Source organism: Pimephales promelas, chromosome 15, assembly GCF_988280905.1.
Source record: "Pimephales promelas chromosome 15, fPimPro1.hap1.1, whole genome shotgun sequence".
Classification (NCBI taxonomy): Eukaryota; Metazoa; Chordata; class Actinopteri; order Cypriniformes; family Leuciscidae; genus Pimephales; species Pimephales promelas.
The window spans coordinates 21,549,400-21,572,825 of NC_142783.1; the positions used below are offsets into that span (position 1 = coordinate 21,549,400).

At 40.3% G+C, this 23,426-nt stretch overlaps 1 protein-coding gene across 8 annotated transcripts in view; it reads right to left on the bottom strand.

The window, feature by feature from the left end:
* Window positions 1-23,426, bottom strand: part of wdpcp (WD repeat containing planar cell polarity effector) — a 128,152-nt gene that overhangs the window by 53,227 nt on the left and 51,499 nt on the right. For 7 of the 8 annotated variants that reach the window (XM_089120349.1, XM_089120348.1, XM_089120350.1 and 4 more), the window contains one exon: window positions 19,671-19,773. In XM_089120349.1, coding sequence (XP_088976475.1) covers window positions 19,671-19,773 — 103 coding nt within the window. Of the gene's footprint in view, window positions 1-18,629; window positions 19,174-19,670; window positions 19,774-23,426 lie in introns of those variants that run through there. The other variant, XM_089120351.1, reaches the window with a different exon arrangement.

Here is a 23,426-nt window from a genome sequence, read left to right on the forward strand (position 1 = left end):
ACTCAGGTCTATGTCTCATGGCCCTCTATCAGAATCCAGAGTTTTGAGAAGATTGGAGAAACTTCATTTTTCGCCCGAAAAAAAAAAACGAAAGGGGTACCACTGTCGTTTTTTTTTCGGGTCGAAATTTTGAGTTTCAATATCTCAGCTCTGGGAGGGTCTAGAGCCTCCATTGTTGCACTCAGGTTTAAGTCTCATTGCCCTCTATCAGAATCCAGAGTTTTGAGAAGATTGGGGATACTTAATTTTTCGCCCCAAAAAAAAAAAAACGTAAGGGGTAACACTGTCGTTTTTTTTTTTGTGGTCGAAATTTTGAGTTTCGATATCTCAGCTCAGGAAGGGTCTAAAGCCTCCATTGTTGCACTCTGGTCTATGTCTCATGGCCCTCTATCAGAATCCAGAGTTTTGAGAAGATTGGGGATACTTAATTTTTCGCCACCCCAAAAAAAACGTAAGGGGTAACACTGTCGTTTTTTTTTCGGGTCGAAATTTTGAGTTTCGATATCTCAGCTCTGGAAGGGTCTAGAGCCTCCATTGTTGCAATCAGGTCTAAGTCTCATAGCCCTCTATCAGAATCCAGAGTTTTGAGAAGATTGGGGATACTTAATTTTTCGCCCAAAAAAAAAAACGTAAGGGGTAACACTGTCGTTTTTTTTTCGGGTCGAAATTTTGAGGTTCAATATCTCAGCTCTGGAAGGGTCTAAAGCCTCCATTTTTGCACTCAGGTCTATGTCTCATGGCCGTCTATCAGAATCCAGAGTTTTGAGAAGATTGGGGATACTTAATTTTTCGCCCCCCCCAAAAAAAAACGTAAGGGGTAACACTGTCGTTTTTTTTTCGGGTCGAAATTTTGAGTTTCAATATCTCAGCTCTGGAAGGGTCTAAAGCCTCCATTTTTGCACTCATATCTATTTCTCATGGCCCTCTATCAGAATCCTGAGTTTTGAGAAGATTGGGGATACTTAATTTTTCGCCCAAAAAAAAAAAACGTAAGGGGTAACACTGTCGTTTTTTTTTTTGTGGTCAAAATTTTGAGTTTCGATATCTCAGCTCAGGAAGGGTCTAAAGCCTCCATTGTTGCACTCAGGTCTATGTCTCATGGCCCTCTATCAGAATCCAGAGTTTTGAGAAGATTGGGGATACTTAATTTTTCGCCCCCCCAAAAAAAACGTAAGGGGTAACACTGTCGTTTTTTTTTCGGGTCGAAATTTTGAGTTTCGATATCTCAGCTCTGGAAGGGTCTAGAGCCTCCATTGTTGCACTCAGGTCTAAGTCGCATGGCCCTCTATCAGAATCCAGAGTTTTGAGAAGATTGGGGATACTTAATTTTTCGCCCCAAAAAAAAAAACGTAAGGGGTAACACTGTCGTTTTTTTTTCGGGTCGAAATTTTGAGTTTCAATATCTCAGCTCTGGAAGGGTCTAAAGCCTCCATTTTTGCACTCAGATCTATGTCTCATGGCCCTCTATCAGAATCCTGAGTTTTGAGAAGATTGGGGATACTTAATTTTTCGCCCAAAAAAAAAACGTAAGGGGTAACACTGTCGTTTTTTTTTGTGGTCGAAATTTTGAGTTTCGATATCTCAGCTCAGGAAGGGTCTAAATCCTCCATTGTTGCACTCAGGTCTATGTCTCATGGCCCTCTATCAGAATCCAGAGTTTTGAGAAGATTGGGGATACTTAATTTTTTGCCCAAAAAAAAAAAACGTAAGGGGTAAGTAACACTGTCGTTTTTTTTCGGGGACGAAATTTTGAGTTTCAATATCTTAGCTCTGGAAGGGTCTAAAGCCTCAATTTTTGCACTCAGATCTATGTCTCATGGCCCTCTATCAGAATCCTGAGTTTTGAGAAGATTGGGGATACTTAATTTTTCGCCCAAAAAAAAAAACGTAAGGGGTAACACTGTCGTTTTTTTTTTTTGTGGTCGAAATTTTGAGTTTCGATATCTCAGCTCTGGAAGGGTCTAGAGCCTCCATTGTTGCACTCAGGTCTAAGTCTCATGGCCCTCTATCAGAATCCAGAGTTTTGAGAAGATTGGAGATACTTAATTTTTCGCCCCAAAAAAAAAACGTAAGGGGTAACACTGTCGTTTTTTTTCGGGTCGAAATTTTGAGTTTCAATATCTCAGCTCTGGAAAGGTCTAAAGCCTCCATTTTTGCACTCAGATCTATGTCTCATGGCCCTCTATCAGAATCCTGAGTTTTGAGAAGATTGGGGATACTTAATTTTTCGCCCAAAAAAAAAAACGTAAGGGGTAACACTGTCGTTTTTTTTTTTTGTGGTCGAAATTTTGAGTTTCGATATCTCAGCTCAGGAAGGGTCTAAAGCCTCCATTGTTGCACTCTGGTCTATGTCTCATGGCCCTCTATCAGAATCCAGAGTTTTGAGAAGATTGGGGATACTTAATTTTTCGCCCCCCCAAAAAAAACGTACGGGGTAACACTGTCGTTTTTTTTTTCGGGTCGAAATTTTGAGTTTCGATATCTCAGCTCTGGAAGGGTCTAGAGCCTCCATTGTTGCAATCAGGTCTAAGTCTCATGGCCCTCTATCAGAATCCAGAGTTTTGAGAAGATTGGGGATACTTAAATTTTCGCCCCAAAAAAAAAACGTAAGGGGTAACACTGTGGGTTTTTTTTCGGGTCGAAATTTTGAGTTTCGATATCTCAGCTCTGGAAGGGTCTAAAGCCTCCATTTTTGCACTCAGGTCTATGTCTCATGGCCCTCTATCAGAATCCAGAGTTTTGAGAAGATTGGGGATACTTAATTTTTCGCCCCCCCAAAAAAAACGTAAGGGGTAACACTGTCGTTTTTTTTTTCGGGTCGAAATTTTGAGTTTCAATATCTCAGCTCTGGAAGGGTCTAAAGCCTCCATTTTTGCACTCAGATCTATGCCTCATAGCCCTCTATCAGAATCCTGAGTTTTGAGAAGATTGGGGATACTTAATTTTTCGCCCAAAAAAAAAAAACGTAAGGGGTAACACTGTCGTTTTTTTTTGTGGTCGAAATTTTGAGTTTCGATATCTCAGCTCAGGAAGGGTCTAAAGCCTCCATTGTTGAACTCAGGTCTATGTCTCATGGCCCTCTATCAGAATCCAGAGTTTTGAGAAGATTGGGGATACTTAATTTTTCGCCCCCCAAAAAAAACGTAAGGGGTAACACTGTCGTTTTTTTTTCGGGTCGAAATTTTGAGTTTCAATATCTCAGCTCTGGAAGGGTCTACAGCCTCCATTTTTGCACTCAGATCTATGTCTCATGGCCCTCTATCAGAATCCAGAGTTTTGAGAAGATTGGGGATACTTAAATTTTCGCCCCAAAAAAAAAAAACGTAAGGGGTAACACTGTCGTTTTTTTTGTGGTCGAAATTTTGAGTTTCGATATCTCAGCTCAGAAAGGGGCCAAAAGCCTCCATTGTTGCACTCAGGTCTATGTCTCATGGCCCTCTATCAGAATCCAGAGTTTTGAGAAGATTGGAGAAACTTCATTTTTCGCCCGAAAAAAAAAAAACGAAAGGGGTACCACTGTCGTTTTTTTTTCGGGTCGAAATTTTGAGTTTCAATATCTCAGCTCTGGGAGGGTCTAGAGCCTCCATTGTTGCACTCAGGTTTAAGTCTCATTGCCCTCTATCAGAATCCAGAGTTTTGAGAAGATTGGGGATACTTAATTTTTCGCCCCAAAAAAAAAAAAAACGTAAGGGGTAACACTGTCGTTTTTTTTTTTTGTGGTCGAAATTTTGAGTTTCGATATCTCAGCTCAGGAAGGGTCTAAAGCCTCCATTGTTGCACTCAGATCTATGTCTCATGGCCCTCTATCAGAATCCTGAGTTTTGAGAAGATTGGGGATACTTAATTTTTCGCCCAAAAAAAAAAACGTAAGGGGTAACACTGTCGTTTTTTTTTTTTGTGGTCGAAATTTTGAGTTTCGATATCTCAGCTCAGGAAGGGTCTAAAGCCTCCATTGTTGCACTCTGGTCTATGTCTCATGGCCCTCTATCAGAATCCAGAGTTTTGAGAAGATTGGGGATACTTAATTTTTCGCCCCCCCAAAAAAAACGTAAGGGGTAACACTGTCGTTTTTTTTTTCGGGTCGAAATTTTGAGTTTCGATATCTCAGCTCTGGAAGGGTCTAGAGCCTCCATTGTTGCACTCAGGTTTAAGTCTCATGGCCCTCTATCAGAATCCAGAGTTTTGAGAAGATTGGGGATACTTAATTTTTCGCCCCAAAAAAAAAAAAACGTAAGGGGTAACACTGTCGTTTTTTTTTTTTGTGGTCGAAATTTTGAGTTTCGATATCTCAGCTCAGGAAGGGTCTAAAGCCTCCATTGTTGCACTCTGGTCTATGTCTCATGGCCCTCTATCAGAATCCAGAGTTTTGAGAAGATTGGGGATACTTAATTTTTCGCCCCCCCCAAAAAAACGTAAGGGGTAACACTGTCGGTTTTTTTTCGGGTCGAAATTTTGAGTTTCGATATCTCAGCTCTGGAAGGGTCTAGAGCCTCCATTGTTGCAATCAGGTCTAAGTCTCATAGCCCTCTATCAGAATCCAGAGTTTTGAGAAGATTGGGGATACTTAATTTTTCGCCCAAAAAAAAAACGTAAGGGGTAACACTGTCGTTTTTTTTTTCGGGTCGAAATTTTGAGGTTCAATATCTCAGCTCTGGAAGGGTCTAAAGCCTCCATTTTTGCACTCAGGTCTATGTCTCATGGCCCTCTATCAGAATCCAGAGTTTTGAGAAGATTGGGGATACTTAATTTTTCGCCCCCCCCCAAAAAAAACGTAAGGGGTAACACTGTCGTTTTTTTTTCGGGTCGAAATTTTGAGGTTCAATATCTCAGCTCTGGAAGGGTCTAAAGCCTCCATTTTTGCACTCATATCTATTTCTCATGGCCCTCTATCAGAATCCTGAGTTTTGAGAAGATTGGGGATACTTAATTTTTCGCCCAAAAAAAAAAAAACGTAAGGGGTAACACTGTCATTTTTTTTTTTGTGGTCGAAATTTTGAGTTTCGATATCTCAGCTCAGGAAGGGTCTAAAGCCTCCATTGTTGCACTCAGGTCTATGTCTCATGGCCCTCTATCAGAATCCAGAGTTTTGAGAAGATTGGGGATACTTAATTTTTCGCCCCCCCAAAAAAAACGTAAGGGGTAACACTGTCGTTTTTTTTTCGGGTCGAAATTTTGAGTTTCGATATCTCAGCTCTGGAAGGGTCTAGAGCCTCCATTGTTGCACTCAGGTCTAAGTCGCATGGCCCTCTATCAGAATCCAGAGTTTTGAGAAGATTGGGGATACTTAATTTTTCGCCCCCAAAAAAAAAACGTAAGGGGTAACACTGTCGTTTTTTTTTCGGGTCGAAATTTTGAGTTTCAATATCTCAGCTCTGGAAGGGTCTAAAGCCTCAATTTTTGCACTCAGATCTATGTCTCATGGCCCTCTATCAGAATCCTGAGTTTTGAGAAGATTGGGGATACTTAATTTTTCGCCCAAAAAAAAAAACGTAAGGGGTAACACTGTCGTTTTTTTTTGTGGTCGAAATTTTGAGTTTCGATATCTCAGCTCAGGAAGGGTCTAAATCCTCCATTGTTGCACTCAGGTCTATGTCTCATGGCCCTCTATCAGAATCCAGAGTTTTGAGAAGATTGGGGATACTTAATTTTTCGCCCAAAAAAAAAAAACGTAAGGGGTAACACTGTCGTTTTTTTTCGGGGACGAAATTTTGAGTTTCAATATCTTAGCTCTGGAAGGGTCTAAAGCCTCAATTTTTGCACTCAGATCTATGTCTCATGGCCCTCTATCAGAATCCTGAGTTTTGAGAAGATTGGGGATACTTAATTTTTCGCCCAAAAAAAAAAACGTAAGGGGTAACACTGTCGTTTTTTTTTCGGGTCGAAATTTTGAGTTTCAATATCTCAGCTCTGGAAGGGTCTAGAGCCTCCATTTTTGCACTCAGATCTATGTCTCATGGCCCTCTATCAGAATCCAGAGTTTTGAGAAGATTGGGGATACTTAAATTTTCGCCCCAAAAAAAAAAAACGTAAGGGGTAACACTGTCGTTTTTTTTGTGGTCGAAATTTTGAGTTTCGATATCTCAGCTCAGAAAGGGGCCAAAAGCCTCCATTGTTGCACTCAGGTCTATGTCTCATGGCCCTCTATCAGAATCCAGAGTTTTGAGAAGATTGGAGAAACTTCATTTTTCGCCCGAAAAAAAAAAACGAAAGGGGTACCACTGTCGTTTTTTTTTCGGGTCGAAATTTTGAGTTTCAATATCTCAGCTCTGGGAGGGTCTAGAGCCTCCATTGTTGCACTCAGGTTTAAGTCTCATTGCCCTCTATCAGAATCCAGAGTTTTGAGAAGATTGGGGATACTTAATTTTTCGCCCCAAAAAAAAAAAAACGTAAGGGGTAACACTGTCGTTTTTTTTTTTGTGGTCGAAATTTTGAGTTTCGATATCTCAGCTCAGGAAGGGTCTAAAGCCTCCATTGTTGCACTCTGGTCTATGTCTCATGGCCCTCTATCAGAATCCAGAGTTTTGAGAAGATTGGGGATACTTAATTTTTCGCCACCCCAAAAAAAACGTAAGGGGTAACACTGTCGTTTTTTTTTCGGGTCGAAATTTTGAGTTTCGATATCTCAGCTCTGGAAGGGTCTAGAGCCTCCATTGTTGCAATCAGGTCTAAGTCTCATAGCCCTCTATCAGAATCCAGAGTTTTGAGAAGATTGGGGATACTTAATTTTTCGCCCAAAAAAAAAAACGTAAGGGGTAACACTGTCGTTTTTTTTTCGGGTCGAAATTTTGAGGTTCAATATCTCAGCTCTGGAAGGGTCTAAAGCCTCCATTTTTGCACTCAGGTCTATGTCTCATGGCCGTCTATCAGAATCCAGAGTTTTGAGAAGATTGGGGATACTTAATTTTTCGCCCCCCCCAAAAAAAAACGTAAGGGGTAACACTGTCGTTTTTTTTTCGGGTCGAAATTTTGAGTTTCAATATCTCAGCTCTGGAAGGGTCTAAAGCCTCCATTTTTGCACTCATATCTATTTCTCATGGCCCTCTATCAGAATCCTGAGTTTTGAGAAGATTGGGGATACTTAATTTTTCGCCCAAAAAAAAAAAACGTAAGGGGTAACACTGTCGTTTTTTTTTTTGTGGTCAAAATTTTGAGTTTCGATATCTCAGCTCAGGAAGGGTCTAAAGCCTCCATTGTTGCACTCAGGTCTATGTCTCATGGCCCTCTATCAGAATCCAGAGTTTTGAGAAGATTGGGGATACTTAATTTTTCGCCCCCCCAAAAAAAACGTAAGGGGTAACACTGTCGTTTTTTTTTCGGGTCGAAATTTTGAGTTTCGATATCTCAGCTCTGGAAGGGTCTAGAGCCTCCATTGTTGCACTCAGGTCTAAGTCGCATGGCCCTCTATCAGAATCCAGAGTTTTGAGAAGATTGGGGATACTTAATTTTTCGCCCCAAAAAAAAAAACGTAAGGGGTAACACTGTCGTTTTTTTTTCGGGTCGAAATTTTGAGTTTCAATATCTCAGCTCTGGAAGGGTCTAAAGCCTCCATTTTTGCACTCAGATCTATGTCTCATGGCCCTCTATCAGAATCCTGAGTTTTGAGAAGATTGGGGATACTTAATTTTTCGCCCAAAAAAAAAACGTAAGGGGTAACACTGTCGTTTTTTTTTTGTGGTCGAAATTTTGAGTTTCGATATCTCAGCTCAGGAAGGGTCTAAATCCTCCATTGTTGCACTCAGGTCTATGTCTCATGGCCCTCTATCAGAATCCAGAGTTTTGAGAAGATTGGGGATACTTAATTTTTTGCCCAAAAAAAAAAAACGTAAGGGGTAAGTAACACTGTCGTTTTTTTTCGGGGACGAAATTTTGAGTTTCAATATCTTAGCTCTGGAAGGGTCTAAAGCCTCAATTTTTGCACTCAGATCTATGTCTCATGGCCCTCTATCAGAATCCTGAGTTTTGAGAAGATTGGGGATACTTAATTTTTCGCCCAAAAAAAAAAACGTAAGGGGTAACACTGTCGTTTTTTTTTTTTGTGGTCGAAATTTTGAGTTTCGATATCTCAGCTCTGGAAGGGTCTAGAGCCTCCATTGTTGCACTCAGGTCTAAGTCTCATGGCCCTCTATCAGAATCCAGAGTTTTGAGAAGATTGGAGATACTTAATTTTTCGCCCCAAAAAAAAAACGTAAGGGGTAACACTGTCGTTTTTTTTCGGGTCGAAATTTTGAGTTTCAATATCTCAGCTCTGGAAAGGTCTAAAGCCTCCATTTTTGCACTCAGATCTATGTCTCATGGCCCTCTATCAGAATCCTGAGTTTTGAGAAGATTGGGGATACTTAATTTTTCGCCCAAAAAAAAAAACGTAAGGGGTAACACTGTCGTTTTTTTTTTTTTGTGGTCGAAATTTTGAGTTTCGATATCTCAGCTCAGGAAGGGTCTAAAGCCTCCATTGTTGCACTCTGGTCTATGTCTCATGGCCCTCTATCAGAATCCAGAGTTTTGAGAAGATTGGGGATACTTAATTTTTCGCCCCCCCAAAAAAAACGTACGGGGTAACACTGTCGTTTTTTTTTTCGGGTCGAAATTTTGAGTTTCGATATCTCAGCTCTGGAAGGGTCTAGAGCCTCCATTGTTGCAATCAGGTCTAAGTCTCATGGCCCTCTATCAGAATCCAGAGTTTTGAGAAGATTGGGGATACTTAAATTTTCGCCCCAAAAAAAAAACGTAAGGGGTAACACTGTGGGTTTTTTTTCGGGTCGAAATTTTGAGTTTCGATATCTCAGCTCTGGAAGGGTCTAGAGCCTCCATTGTTGCACTCAGGTCTAAGTCTCATGGCCCTCTATCAGAATCCAGAGTTTTGAGAAGATTGGGGATACTTAATTTTTCGCCCCAAAAAAAAAACGTAAGGGGTAACACTGTCGTTTTTTTTCGGGTCGAAATTTTGAGTTTCAATATCTCAGCTCTGGAAAGGTCTAAAGCCTCCATTTTTGCACTCAGATCTATGTCTCATGGCCCTCTATCAGAATCCTGAGTTTTGAGAAGATTGGGGATACTTAATTTTTCGCCCAAAAAAAAAAACGTAAGGGGTAACACTGTCGTTTTTTTTTTTTTTGTGGTCGAAATTTTGAGTTTCGATATCTCAGCTCAGGAAGGGTCTATAGCCTCCATTGTTGCACTCTGGTCTATGTCTCATGGCCCTCTATCAGAATCCAGAGTTTTGAGAAGATTGGGGATACTTAATTTTTCGCCCCCCCAAAAAAAACGTAAGGGGTAACACTGTCGTTTTTTTTTTCGGGTCGAAATTTTGAGTTTCGATATCTCAGCTCTGGAAGGGTCTAGAGCCTCCATTGTTGCAATCAGGTCTAAGTCTCATGGCCCTCTATCAGAATCCAGAGTTTTGAGAAGATTGGGGATACTTAATTTTTCGCCCCAAAAAAAAAAAAACGTAAGGGGTAACACTGTCGTTTTTTTTTTCGGGTCGAAATTTTGAGTTTCAATATCTCAGCTCTGGAAGGGTCTAAAGCCTCCATTTTTGCACTCATATCTATGTCTCATGGCCCTCTATCAGAATCCTGAGTTTTGAGAAGATTGGGGATACTTAATTTTTCGCCCAAAAAAAAAAACGTAAGGGGTAACACTGTCGTTTTTTTTTGTGGTCGAAATTTTGAGTTTCGATATCTCAGCTCAGTAAGGGTCTAAAGCCTCCATTGTTGCACTCAGGTCTATGTCTCATGGCCCTCTATCAGAATCCAGAGTTTTGAGAAGATTGGGGATACCTAATTTTTCGCCCCCCCCCCCCCAAAAAAACGTAAGGGGTAACACTGTCGTTTTTTTTTCGGGTCGAAATTTTGAGTTTCGATATCTCAGCTCTGGAAGGGTCTAGAGCCTCCATTGTTGCACTCAGGTCTAAGTCTCATGGCCCTCTATCAGAATCCAGATTTTTGAGAAGATTGGGGATACTTAATTTTTCGCCCCAAAAAATAAACGTAAGGGGTAACACTGTCGTTTTTTTTGTGGTCGAAATTTTGAGTTTCGATATCTCAGCTCAGAAAGGGGCCAAAAGCCTCCATTGTTGCACTCAGGTCTATGTCTCATGGCCCTCTATCAGAATCCAGAGTTTTGAGAAGATTGGAGAAACTTCATTTTTCGCCCGAAAAAAAAAAACGAAAGTGGTACCACTGTCGTTTTTTTTTCGGGTCGAAATTTTGAGTTTCAATATCTCAGCTCTGGGAGGGTCTAGAGCCTCCATTGTTGCACTCAGGTTTAAGTCTCATTGCCCTCTATCAGAATCCAGAGTTTTGAGAAGATTGGGGATACTTAATTTTTCGCCCCAAAAAAAAAAAACGTAAGGGGTAACACTGTCGTTTTTTTTTTTGTGGTCGAAATTTTGAGTTTCGATATCTCAGCTCAGGAAGGGTCTAAAGCCTCCATTGTTGCACTCTGGTCTATGTCTCATGGCCCTCTATCAGAATCCAGAGTTTTGAGAAGATTGGGGATACTTAATTTTTCCCCCCCCCAAAAAAAACGTAAGGGGTAACACTGTCGTTTTTTTTTCGGGTCGAAATTTTGAGTTTCGATATCTCAGCTCTGGAAGGGTCTAGAGCCTCCATTGTTGCAATCAGGTCTAAGTCTCATGGCCCTCTATCAGAATCCAGAGTTTTGAGAAGATTGGGGATACTTAATTTTTCGCCCAAAAAAAAAAAACGTAAGGGGTAACACTGTCGTTTTTTTTTCGGGTCGAAATTTTGAGGTTCAATATCTCAGCTCTGGAAGGGTCTAAAGCCTCCATTTTTGCACTCAGGTCTATGTCTCATGGCCGTCTATCAGAATCCAGAGTTTTGAGAAGATTGGGGATACTTAATTTTTCGCCCCCCCCAAAAAAAACGTAAGGGGTAACACTGTCGTTTTTTTTTCGGGTCGAAATTTTGAGTTTCAATATCTCAGCTCTGGAAGGGTCTAAAGCCTCCATTTTTGCACTCATATCTATTTCTCATGGCCCTCTATCAGAATCCTGAGTTTTGAGAAGATTGGGGATACTTAATTTTTCGCCCAAAAAAAAAAAAACGTAAGGGGTAACACTGTCGTTTTTTTTTTGTGGTCGAAATTTTGAGTTTCGATATCTCAGCTCAGGAAGGGTCTAAAGCCTCCATTGTTGCACTCAGGTCTATGTCTCATGGCCCTCTATCAGAATCCAGAGTTTTGAGAAGATTGGGGATACTTAATTTTTCGCCCCCCCAAAAAAAACGTAAGGGGTAACACTGTCGTTTTTTTTTCGGGTCGAAATTTTGAGTTTCGATATCTCAGCTCTGGAAGGGTCTAGAGCCTCCATTGTTGCACTCAGGTCTAAGTCGCATGGCCCTCTATCAGAATCCAGAGTTTTGAGAAGATTGGGGATACTTAATTTTTCGCCCCAAAAAAAAAAACGTAAGGGGTAACACTGTCGTTTTTTTTTGTGGTCGAAATTTTGAGTTTCGATATCTCAACTCAGGAAGGGTCTAAATCCTCCATTGTTGCACTCAGGTCTAAGTCGCATGGCCCTCTATCAGAATCCAGAGTTTTGAGAAGATTGGGGATACTTAATTTTTCGCCCAAAAAAAAAAACGTAAGGGGTAACACTGTCGTTTTTTTTTGTGGTCGAAATTTTGAGTTTCGATATCTCAACTCAGGAAGGGTCTAAATCCTCCATTGTTGCACTCAGGTCTATGTCTCATGGCCCTCTATCAGAATCCAGAGTTTTGAGAAGATTGGGGATACTTAATTTTTCGCCCAAAAAAAAAAAAACGTAAGGGGTAACACTGTCGTTTTTTTTCGGGGACGAAATTTTGAGTTTCAATATCTCAGCTCTGGAAGGGTCTAAAGCCTCAATTTTTGCACTCAGATCTATGTCTCATGGCCCTCTATCAGAATCCTGAGTTTTGAGAAGATTGGGGATACTTAATTTTTCGCCCAAAAAAAAAAACGTAAGGGGTAACACTGTCGTTTTTTTTTTCGGGTCGAAATTTTGAGTTTCGATATCTCAGCTCTGGAAGGGTCTAGAGCCTCCATTGTTGCACTCAGGTCTAAGTCTCATGGCCCTCTATCAGAATCCAGAGTTTTAAGAAGATTGGGGATACTTAATTTTTCGCCCCCCCCCCAAAAAAAGTAAGGGGTAACACTGTGGGTTTTTTTTCGGGTCGAAATTTTGAGTTTCGATATCTCAGCTCTGGAAGGGTCTAGAGCCTCCATTGTTGCACTCAGGTCTAAGTCTCATGGCCCTCTATCAGAATCCAGAGTTTTGAGAAGATTGGGGATACTTAATTTTTCGCCCCAAAAAAAAACGTAAGGGGTAACACTGTCGTTTTTTTTCGGGTCGAAATTCTGAGTTTCAATATCTCAGCTCTGGAAAGGTCTAAAGCCTCCATTTTTGCACTCAGATCTATGTCTCATGGCCCTCTATCAGAATCCTGAGTTTTGAGAAGATTGGGGATACTTAATTTTTCGCCCAAAAAAAAAAACGTAAGGGGTAACACTGTCGTTTTTTTTTTTTGTGGTCGAAATTTTGAGTTTCGATATCTCAGCTCAGGAAGGGTCTAAAGCCTCCATTGTTGCACTCTGGTCTATGTCTCATGGCCCTCTATCAGAATCCAGAGTTTTGAGAAGATTGGGGATACTTAATTTTTCGCCCCCCCAAAAAAAACGTAAGGGGTAACACTGTCGTTTTTTTTTTCGGGTCGAAATTTTGAGTTTCGATATCTCAGCTCTGGAAGGGTCTAGAGCCTCCATTGTTGCAATCAGGTCTAAGTCTCATGGCCCTCTATCAGAATCCAGAGTTTTGAGAAGATTGGGGATACTTAATTTTTCGCCCCAAAAAAAAAAAACGTAAGGGGTAACACTGTCGTGTTTTTTTTTTCGTGTCGAAATTTTGAGTTTCAATATCTCAGCTCTGGAAGGGTCTAAAGCCTCCATTTTTGCACTCATATCTATGTCTCATGGCCCTCAATCAGAATCCTGAGTTTTGAGAAGATTGGGGATACTTAATTTTTCGCCCGAAAAAAAAAACGTAAGGGGTAACACTGTCGTTTTTTTTTGTGGTCGAAATTTTGAGTTTCGATATCTCAGCTCAGGAAGGGTCTAGAGCCTCCATTGTTGCACTCAGGTCTAAGTCTCATGGCCCTCTATCAGAATCCAGAGTTTTGAGAAGATTGGGGATACTTAATTTTTCGCCCCCCCAAAAAAAACGTAAGGGGTAACACTGTCGTTTTTTTTTTCGGGTCGAAATTTTGAGTTTCAATATCTCAGCTCTGGAAGGGTCTAAAGCCTCCATTTTTGCACTCAGATCTATGTCTCATGGCCCTCTATCAGAATCCTGAGTTTTGAGAAGATTGGGGATACTTAATTTTTCGCCCAAAAAAAAAAAACGTAAGGGGTAACACTGTCGTTTTTTTTTGTGGTCGAAATTTTGAGTTTCGATATCTCAGCTCAGGAAGGGTCTAAAGCCTCCATTGTTGCACTCAGGTCTATGTCTCATGGCCCTCTATCAGAATCCAGAGTTTTGAGAAGATTGGGGATACTTAATTTTTCGCCCCGCCCAAAAAAAACGTAAGGGGTAACACTGTCGGGGTTTTTTTTGTGGTCGAAATTATGAGTTTCGATATCTCAGCTCAGGAAGTGTCTAGAGCCTCCATTTTTGTACTCAGGTTTAAGTCTCATGGCCCTCTATCAGAATCCAGAGTTTTGAGAATATTGGGGATAATTAATTTTTCGCCCAAAAAAAAAAAAACGTAAGGGGTAACACTGTTGGTTTTTTTTGTGGTCGAAATTTTGAGGTTCGATATCTCAGCTCTGGAAGGGTCTAACGCCTCCATTTTTGCACTCAGGTCTAAGTCTCATGGCCCTTTATCAGAATCCAGAGTTTTGAGAAGATTGGGGATACTTAATTTTTCGCCCCCCCAAAAAAAACGTAAGGGGTAACACTGTCATTTTTTTTTTTTTGGGGGGGGGGGGGGGTCGAAATTTTGAGTTTCTCTGATCTTCTTCAAACTCTGGATTCTGATAGAGGGCCATGGGACTTATACCTGAGTGCAAAAATGGAGGCTCTATACCCTTCAAGAGTAGCATTTATGCCATTATAAATATCTCAATATCTCAGCTTTGGAAGGGTCTAGAGCCTCCATTTTTTCACTCAGGTCTAAGTCCCATGGCCCTCTATCAGAATCCCGAGTTTCAAGAAGATTGGAGAAACTTATTTTTTCGCACAAAAAAAAAAACGACAGGGGTAACACTGTCGTTTTTTTTTTTTTGTTTGTTTGTTTTTTTGGGGTCGAAATTTTGAGTTTCTCTGATCTTCTTGAAACTCTGGATTCTGATAGAGGGCCATGGGACTTAGACCTGAGTGCAAAAATGGAGGCTCTAGACCCTTCCAGAGTAGCATTTATGCCTACCACGTAGCATTTATGCCATTATAAATATCTCACTATCTCAGCTCTGGAAGGGTCTAGAGCCTCCATTTTTGCACTCAGGTCTAAGTCCCATGGCCCTCTATCAGAATCCCGAGTTTCAAGAAGATTGGAGAAACTTATTTTTTCGCACAAAAAAAAAACGTAAGGGGTAACACTGTCGTTTTTTTTTGTGGTCGAAATTTTGAGTTTCGATATCTCCGCTCAGGAAGGGTCTAAAGCCTCCATTGTTGCACTCAGGTCTATGTCTCATGGCCCTCTGTCAGAATCCAGAGTTTTGAGAAGATTGGGGATACTTAATTTTTTGCCCCCCCCCCCCCCCCAAAAAAACGTAAGGGGTAACACTGTCGTTTTTTTTTCGGGTCGAAATTTTGAGTTTTGATATCTCAGCTCTGGAAGGGTCTAGAGCCTCCATTGTTGCACTCAGGTCTAAGTCTCATTGCCCTCTATCAGAATCCAGAGTTTTGAGAAGATTGGGGATACTTAATTTTTCGCCCCCCAAAAAAAACGTAAGGGGTAACACTGTCGTTTTTTTTTTCGGGTCGAAATTTTGAGTTTCAATATCTCAGCTCTGGAAGGGTCTACAGCCTCCATTTTTGCACTCAGATCTATGTCTCATGGCCCTCTATCAGAATCCAGAGTTTTGAGAAGATTGGGGATACTTAATTTTTCGCCCCAAAAAAAAAAACGTAAGGGGTAACACTGTCGTTTTTTTTGTGGTCGAAATTTTGAGTTTCGATATCTCAGCTCAGAAAGGGGCCAAAAGCCTCCATTGCTGCACTCAGGTCTATGTCTCATGGCCCTCTATCAGAATCCAGAGTTTTGAGAAGATTGGAGAAACTTCATTTTTCGCCCGAAAAATAAAAACGAAAGGGGTACCTCTGTCGTTTTTTTTTCGGGTCGAAATTTTGAGTTTCGATATCTCAGCTCAGGAAGGGTCTAGAGCCTCAATTTTTGCACTCAGGTTTAAGTCTCATTGCCCTCTATCAGAATCAAGAGTTTTGAGAAGATTGAAGAAACTTCATTTTTCGCCCGAAAAAAAAAAAAAACGAAAGGGGTACCACTGTCGTTTTTTTTTGGGTCGAAATTTTGAGTTTCGATATCTCAGCTCAGGAAGGGTCTAGAGCCTCCATTTTTGCTCTCAGGTTTAAGTCTCATTGCCCTCTATCAGAATCAAGAGTTTTGAGAAGATTGAAGAAACTTCATTTTTCGCCCGAAAAAAAAAAAACGAAAGGGGTACCACTGTCGTTTTTTTTTTGGGTCGAAATTTTGAGTTTCGATATCTCAGCTCAGGAAGGGTCTAGAGCCTCCATTTTTGCACTCAGGTTTAAGTCTCATGGCCCTCTATCAGAATCCAGAGTTTTGAGAAGATTGGGGATACTTAATTTTTCACCCCAACAAAAAAAACGTAAGGGGTAACACTGTCATTTTTTTTCTGGTCGAAATTTTGAGTTTCGATATCTCAGCTCTGGAAGGGTCTAGAGCCTCCATTGTTGCACTCAGGTCTAAGTCTCATGGCCCTCTATCAGAATCCAGAGTTTTGAAAAGATTGGGGATACTTAATTTTTTGCCCCCCAAAAAAAACGTAAGGGGTAACACTGTCGTTTTTTTTTTCGGGTTGGAATTTTGAGTTTCAATATCTCAGCTCTGGAAGGGTCTAAAGCCTCCATTGTTGCACTCAGGTCTATGTCTCATGGCCCTCTATCAGAATCCAGAGTTTTGAGAAGATTGGGGATACTTAATGTTTCGCCCCGCCCAAAAAAAACGTAAGGGGTAACACTGTCGGGGTTTTTTTTGTGGTCGAAATTATGAGTTTCGATATCTCAGCTCAGGAAGTGTCTAGAGCCTCCATTTTTGTACTCAGGTTTAAGTCTCATGGCCCTCTATCAGAATCCAGAGTTTTGAGAATATTGGGGATAATTAATTTTTCGCCCAAAAAAAAAAAAAACGTAAGGGGTAACACTGTTGTTTTTTTTTGTGGTCGAAATTTTGAGGTTCGATATCTCAGCTCTGGAAGGGTCTAACGCCTCCATTTTTGCACTCAGGTCTAAGTCTCATGGCCCTTTATCAGAATCCAGAGTTTTGAGAAGATTGGGGATACTTAATTTTTCGCCCCCCCAAAAAAAACGTAAGGGGTAACACTGTCATTTTTTTTTTTTTTTGGGGGGGGGGGGTCGAAATTTTGAGTTTCTCTGATCTTCTTCAAACTCTGGATTCTGATAGAGGGCCATGGGACTTATACCTGAGTGCAAAAATGGAGGCTCTATACCCTTCAAGAGTAGCATTTATGCCATTATAAATATCTCAATATCTCAGCTTTGGAAGGGTCTAGAGCCTCCATTTTTTCACTCAGGTCTAAGTCCCATGGCCCTCTATCAGAATCCCGAGTTTCAAGAAGATTGGAGAAACTTATTTTTTCGCACAAAAAAAAAAACGACAGGGGTAACACTGTCGTTTTTTTTTTTTTGTTTGTTTGTTTTTTTGGGGTCGAAATTTTGAGTTTCTCTGATCTTCTTGAAACTCTGGATTCTGATAGAGGGCCATGGGACTTAGACCTGAGTGCAAAAATGGAGGCTCTAGACCCTTCCAGAGTAGCATTTATGCCTACCACGTAGCATTTATGCCATTATAAATATCTCACTATCTCAGCTCTGGAAGGGTCTAGAGCCTCCATTTTTGCACTCAGGTCTAAGTCCCATGGCCCTCTATCAGAATCCAGAGTTTCAAGAAGATTGGAGAAACTTATTTTTTCACACACACACAAAAAAAAAAAAATGACAGGGGTAACACTGTCGTTTTTTTAAAAAAAAATTTTTTTGGGGGGGGTCGAAATTTTGAGTTTCTCTGATCTTCCTTAAACTCTGGATTCTGATAGAGGGCCATGGGACTTAGACCTGAGTGCAAAAATGGAGGCTCTAGATATATCAACCCGGTCACACTGAATGCGTCTCGCACGCAGTGCGTTCATAGAGCAATTTATACGCGCAAATTAGTTTTTACATGCATTGGAAACACACCGTGTGTAATATACATTTGGTTAGGGTTAAGTCAAGCCAAGAGGTTCAGAATTACACCATAAATTAATCGTGTTTACTGCCATAGTTATTAACATATAGTAAGGATAAGCATGATGTGTATATTGCCTAATTGCAAGCTTGTTTCAGAAATGGTGACATTTTTTTTCCATCATTATTGAACATCATTATAGGAGTATTAGGTTGAATGAGTTAGAATTAAATGTTTTATTAATCATTAGAAAACAGACATTAAGAAAATAAATTATGCAAGTACTTTTACTTTTAATACTTAAAGTAAATTTAAAATCAGGTACTTTTTACTTAAGTATGGTTGTCATTGTGTTACTTCTACTTTTACTAAAGTAAATATTTATCTGCTTATTTGTACTTTTACTTAAGTACTGAGATTCAGTACTTCCTCCACCACTGGCGACACAGATGGAATGGCAAATAAATACTTCACAGAGAACAAAAGAGTAAGCAGTCCATATAAAGGGAGGATAAGGAGCAACAGGTGATAATGCTGAAGATGACAAGGGAATTCAGCAGGGCTGGATGGTGACGAGGGCAGAGCTGGAAGATGGGAGATGAAGTCTTAATACTCAAGAGAAAGGGTCGAATGACGCCAGAAGGAGGTGTTGTAGAGCGTTTTTTGACAATTTGATTACATATTTTAATAGATTGGCACAGTCCTATCTATTATATTGGTTTAAGAGACTTTATTATATTGTTTAAGAGACTCTAGGCAGCACAGCTAAATTGTCAATAATCATCCACAACAGAACAATACCCTTGAAGCTGTTCAACACTTTCTTTTATTTATGAGAACGACCATATAATGTGTGAAGTAGCTTTTGAATTTGTAGTGTGTGCGTATGTCCTTTAGAGTCATGGTTGGCTGACAGTGTGAGACGTTTGCTTCAGGCTGGCCAAATATAAACAAGACACCTTGTCTTTTTAATGCACAGTACAAAGCAGAATCCTACTGTTCTCATTCCCTATTTATGATCTTCCACGCTGCCCTACAGAATTTCCTGTAAATATTCCTCTATTCCTCAATAATCCCTGCACACAAACACACACAGGCAATATCAGCACCTGAGAGAAGCTATTGACCCAAAAACATACACAGATTTGACTGAAAAGAGAGAGAGAGAAAGGGTGGGGGTGGGGGGGGTATCTTTCACTGTATAAAAAAATCTCAAGCAATGACTAATTGCAACATTTTTAACTATTAACAGTGGTAAAATGCCCTCAAACAGACTATTTTACCCATCTGTTCATTTCACATTCATGCTCTTAAGCACTTCCTTCCAAGGCTAAGGTCTGCTCGGGGTGAGAGAGCAGGGAAATCATCAAGGACATAATTAAGAGGCTTATGGGCAGACAGGGTGGGAAACACACACACACCCTCAAGTTTTCACCCCCTTATTAGACGCTAAACACGTCCCTTGTCTCTTCTGTACACCTGTTAGCTGAACTACTTCTGTCCGTCCCTCATCTCCCACTTGCTTTTCCTTTCCTCGGCATGTCCTTTCTCATTTTAATGTCTACCCATCCTGTTGGCAATGAAATATTCGTTGAACATCGTTGAAGAGCTGCATGTAGGACGTCCTCATCAGGTCAGTAGAAAACAGAATATTACAGCTGAGGTCAATGCACTTTAAACCCGTCCTATTCAGCCAATCAACAACGTGAACAAATCAAACTCTCCTCTATATCTGTGCACAGTGTTAAAAAAAAACCTTAAATAAGTCAAATATAATTACATAAGCGATTAAACATTACGAAACCTAATGACTTTTTTAATTTCCCAGTGGTGCCACGGTCAGGGTCACATACGTCTTACGTAATATCATGAAAGACCCAATGAAATGAACAGTGTACATGTTTTGAACTCAGAGTAAAAGCACAACATACCACCAGCAACAGAATATTTAAGTTAAAAAAAAGAAGAAGAAGATCCTTCCAAAATAATTTTTAGCGTGTTCAAACAATGAACAACATTGGAGATTGGTCAGGAAACCTGTCTGAAAACAGTTCAGCTTTAAATAATTATACCTTTCTGCATTTATTTGAATTTTTCTAAACGAGCAAATGAAAACATGCAGATAATTTGTGTTTTTGAGTGACAATTTGCTTTCACAAAACATTATTAATACACCAGGAGATTTGGGATCATTTTTATTATAACTAACATTATGCGAATAAATCTCACCTGGTGCCGATGTTTGTGCCTCTGCGTCTATTTCATTAGCCTTCTTCTTGGCTACAGCGGCTAACACCACCTCACCCTTATCTGCAGCCACGTAATGGAGGTCCTTTGAAGGTAAAGCAGAACAGCAGAGCAATCTAAAATTAATCTCAGCTCACATGACAATACTTCAGTTTTTTTCCGTTTTTCATTTTTGCGCTCTACTCGAAGAGAGAGAAGCAGCGAATAGAGGCAGCGGGAGAAAAAGAGAGAGAATAGATTAAATAACCTGTTTGAAGTTTGGATGCTGATAAAAGTATCAAACTTTCAAAAATCAGTCTTGCTCATTTGTTCAGTCACCTTTATGTTGTCCTCCCTCCTTTTCTCTTTCTCCCTGAACTCTGACCGGACGCAATCATACTGGTTTCAAAAAGCACAAAGATGTGGGAAAAGACATGTGTCATCTTTTAAAAAGCAGGAGCGATGCTCTTCATGTCAGACTAGAGTTTAAACTATTGTCATTATGTGCAGGTGGGTGTGTGACACACACACATTCACACACACGCTCTTGCTTTTTCTCTCTCTTAAATATGAGCCCTCTCATCCCAGGGAATAGACTATACTATATCTATTATAGAGCCTCATGCAGTCAGGAGACCTCCATTAACCCACAAACATGTTTTTAAATGTCACACCATTAGTCCCACCAAAATGGATGCTGGATTGAGACTAACAACAGAGATAAAGCACATCTGACTGCTCAGAGAACGTCTGTGAACAATGACTCTAGATGTGCTTCACTGACCACAGAAATTTTTGGTGAATTCAAATAAAAGTCTTTAAAAATTATCATAAAATATGTCAAACAAGCAATAAACTAAAGAAAAAAACAGGCCTACCAACAATTTCCCCTACCAGTAAATTCACTATAGAAATACTTATTTGCTGCTTTCACAAATAAAAACGGGGCAACAGCAAATATGATCAAATATTTAGGTTTTATTAATTAAAAATAACAACCACAATAAACAATTCATTTGCTAAGCAATAGTTCATCTATCAGTTCCGAGAGAATAATAGCTATAATTAAACTCTAAATAAAATAAAATATCAAATAAAATGAATAAGTAAAATAATGAAATGAAATTAAATGAAATTAATTCAATTAAATTAAATGAAAACAAACTTGCAAACATGTAAACTAGCATGTTTGGTCATATGTTTACCATTCATTTAACTTATTCAAACCATTCAATTAAATTTGAGAGCTAAAGCTATCTAAAATGTACCTGATATAGTATGTATATCTTCAGTATAGTTCAAAAATGTGGTATAAAACATTCTCAGTCAACAAAACATCCTTATGTATCTGTAGATAAGATCCTCGGATGTTTGGACACGCTGGAAGAACTTATAATAATGTAATTGACAGACTATATTTGACCATCTTGGAGGGGCCCATTCATGGGTAAATTAAAGTGAAAGTTGTGAGAGAATCTCAGTGCTGCCTCTGATACTAATAAGATCCTCTCTCTGTCTGTCCGTTTAAACGCTAAACCCATCCTTCCGCTTCAGGGACATCAGTCAGAGCTGCGGAAAGAGGGTGCAGGGAGGGTGAATACAGCATAGTCAGACCTGCAGAGCACTAATGCCTGTTTTGTCAACCAGTCTCTCCAAGTCTGATCAAATGAGGGGGGTAGGGGAGTTTTTAAGAGTGACTTATAAACATCAAACAGCACTTGAATTAGCTCTTCACAGGCTCAGGGATGAGAGCCAATAACCTCACGATTCAAACAATGATTCTTCATCTTTAAAAAAAGACAAATCGATTCCCTTACAATTGACTAAACATAACAAACGTAACTCATTGTGCTATACAATGTTTGTGGTGCAAACTCAGTAACGGCTTACTCAATTCACTGAATCTGAACTAACATGTGAGTTTGAGAGTAACTCAACTATCACGGATAAGTTTTCCTTCGATTTTAAATTGTTATTGCGATTTATTAGTCACAGTCTGGATCCTTGAATCAGTTACAGGCATGAACTTTCAGTGGCTGTGTATATTAAGAATGGCCACATTTCCATAAATCACATATACAAGAGGAAAAATCAGATGCAACAATAAAGATAGAGAGAGCATTCTAAGGGCATCGTGTTTTTGGCAAAAGACGGAGAATTGACAGGGAAAACGAAAGGGTGAATATTAGCAATGCATCTAAAGACCTTTATTTCAGCTAAGCAGAACATAATGCTTTCTGAGCCAGAAGTAGAGATGTAGAGATTGATCGAAAAAGAAAGAAATAAAGGAAGGCAGGAAACAGAGAAAAAGCGAGTGGATCCAGCCAGACTTCTAAGAGGGATGACAATAATTCTGTACATAAATCAGATATTATACCTCTTATTCACCACAGCTTACAGAGGACCAGGATCTGGTCTAATCTTATTTATTTAAGAGCTTTAAGAGCTCAAACACGGATAAACGGCCTTTTAGTGTTATTTTTTGACTGGAGAGGCATATGGAGACAGGATAAACAGCTGGTCCAGCGATGAAGCTTGATATTCGCTCGACGTCAGAAAAGAGTTTAAAATTAACATGGACCAGTGGAGCAGAGCGTGAGAGCGAGAAAGAACCGTTGCATGCACAATTGCACATTTACGCTCACACACACACAAGTGTGAAGACAATTCTGGAGGATCACACCTGTAATCCACGTGAGAGTTTGAGGAAGGTGTTTATCAGACACGTGAGAGGGTCTTACAGAGTTCATTATCCATCTCGACACAGAATCCAACCAATATCAGCTCAGTGCCGCACGTCATGTCTAATCGTTGATATGAACACGACCCCCTCCGATCAGGCAAACACGCGCACATACATACGCCCCATTAACCAACAAAGCAAGCATACGATCACAATTATGATCTAATTAATTAATCAGCAGATCACAAAAAAGAGCAAGGAATGAGTAAAGTCAGCGAAACACAGCTAAATGAATTAGACCAGACACTATCAGGTTCATATCACAGGATAATTACAAGTATAGAATGTAACAATTATGCAAAACACTGCAGTGAATGAGTGGAGGGGCAACCCTGCCCTCCCTCTCCTTTCCTCTCAACCCCTTTGGGTGACTCCGACCCCTCCAATTTCTTCCGACACCAAAGTGCTTCACTTCACAAAAGGCTTCTTACAAAAGAAAAGAAAGAGAAATTCTTTCGGTGCTCCATTGTTGGTTCGGAGACAATGGAGACTCGAGCCCGACTCATACTGGGGGCTCTTACGTGGGGCTCCGTCCGTTTTGTTTCAGCTGACCTCTGTGACACAGAGGGGACCAGATCAGATGGAGCAGGGACCCCCGCTCGTTCTCTGCCTTTCTCTTTCTTTCTTTCTTTCTTTCTCTCCCTCTCTCCTGCGGTTGGTTTAATTTAACTTCTGTGGCTAATTAGTCAAGAGCCAAAACCGTGGGGTGAAACGCCACTGCCTTTAGCTCCCTCGCTCTCTCTCCGTTTCTCTGCCTTTAGCTCACTCGCTCTCACTTCTCTTTGTTGATTCAGAAGGACTGATATTCACGGCCCATTCATAATTTCCCACTTGCGTCTCTCTCATCCTTTCTCTTTTTCATTTTCCCAGTGCATGTCCCAAGAATAACAGATCCAGGTTTCTCTCTCCCCCCTCCCTTCTTCTCTTCTCTGCCCTTTCAGGCTTGTGTGGCTCGAGCTCCACCTTTTCAATTGGGGCCCTCAGCAGCAGCACTTAGTGGGGAATGAATTGGAACG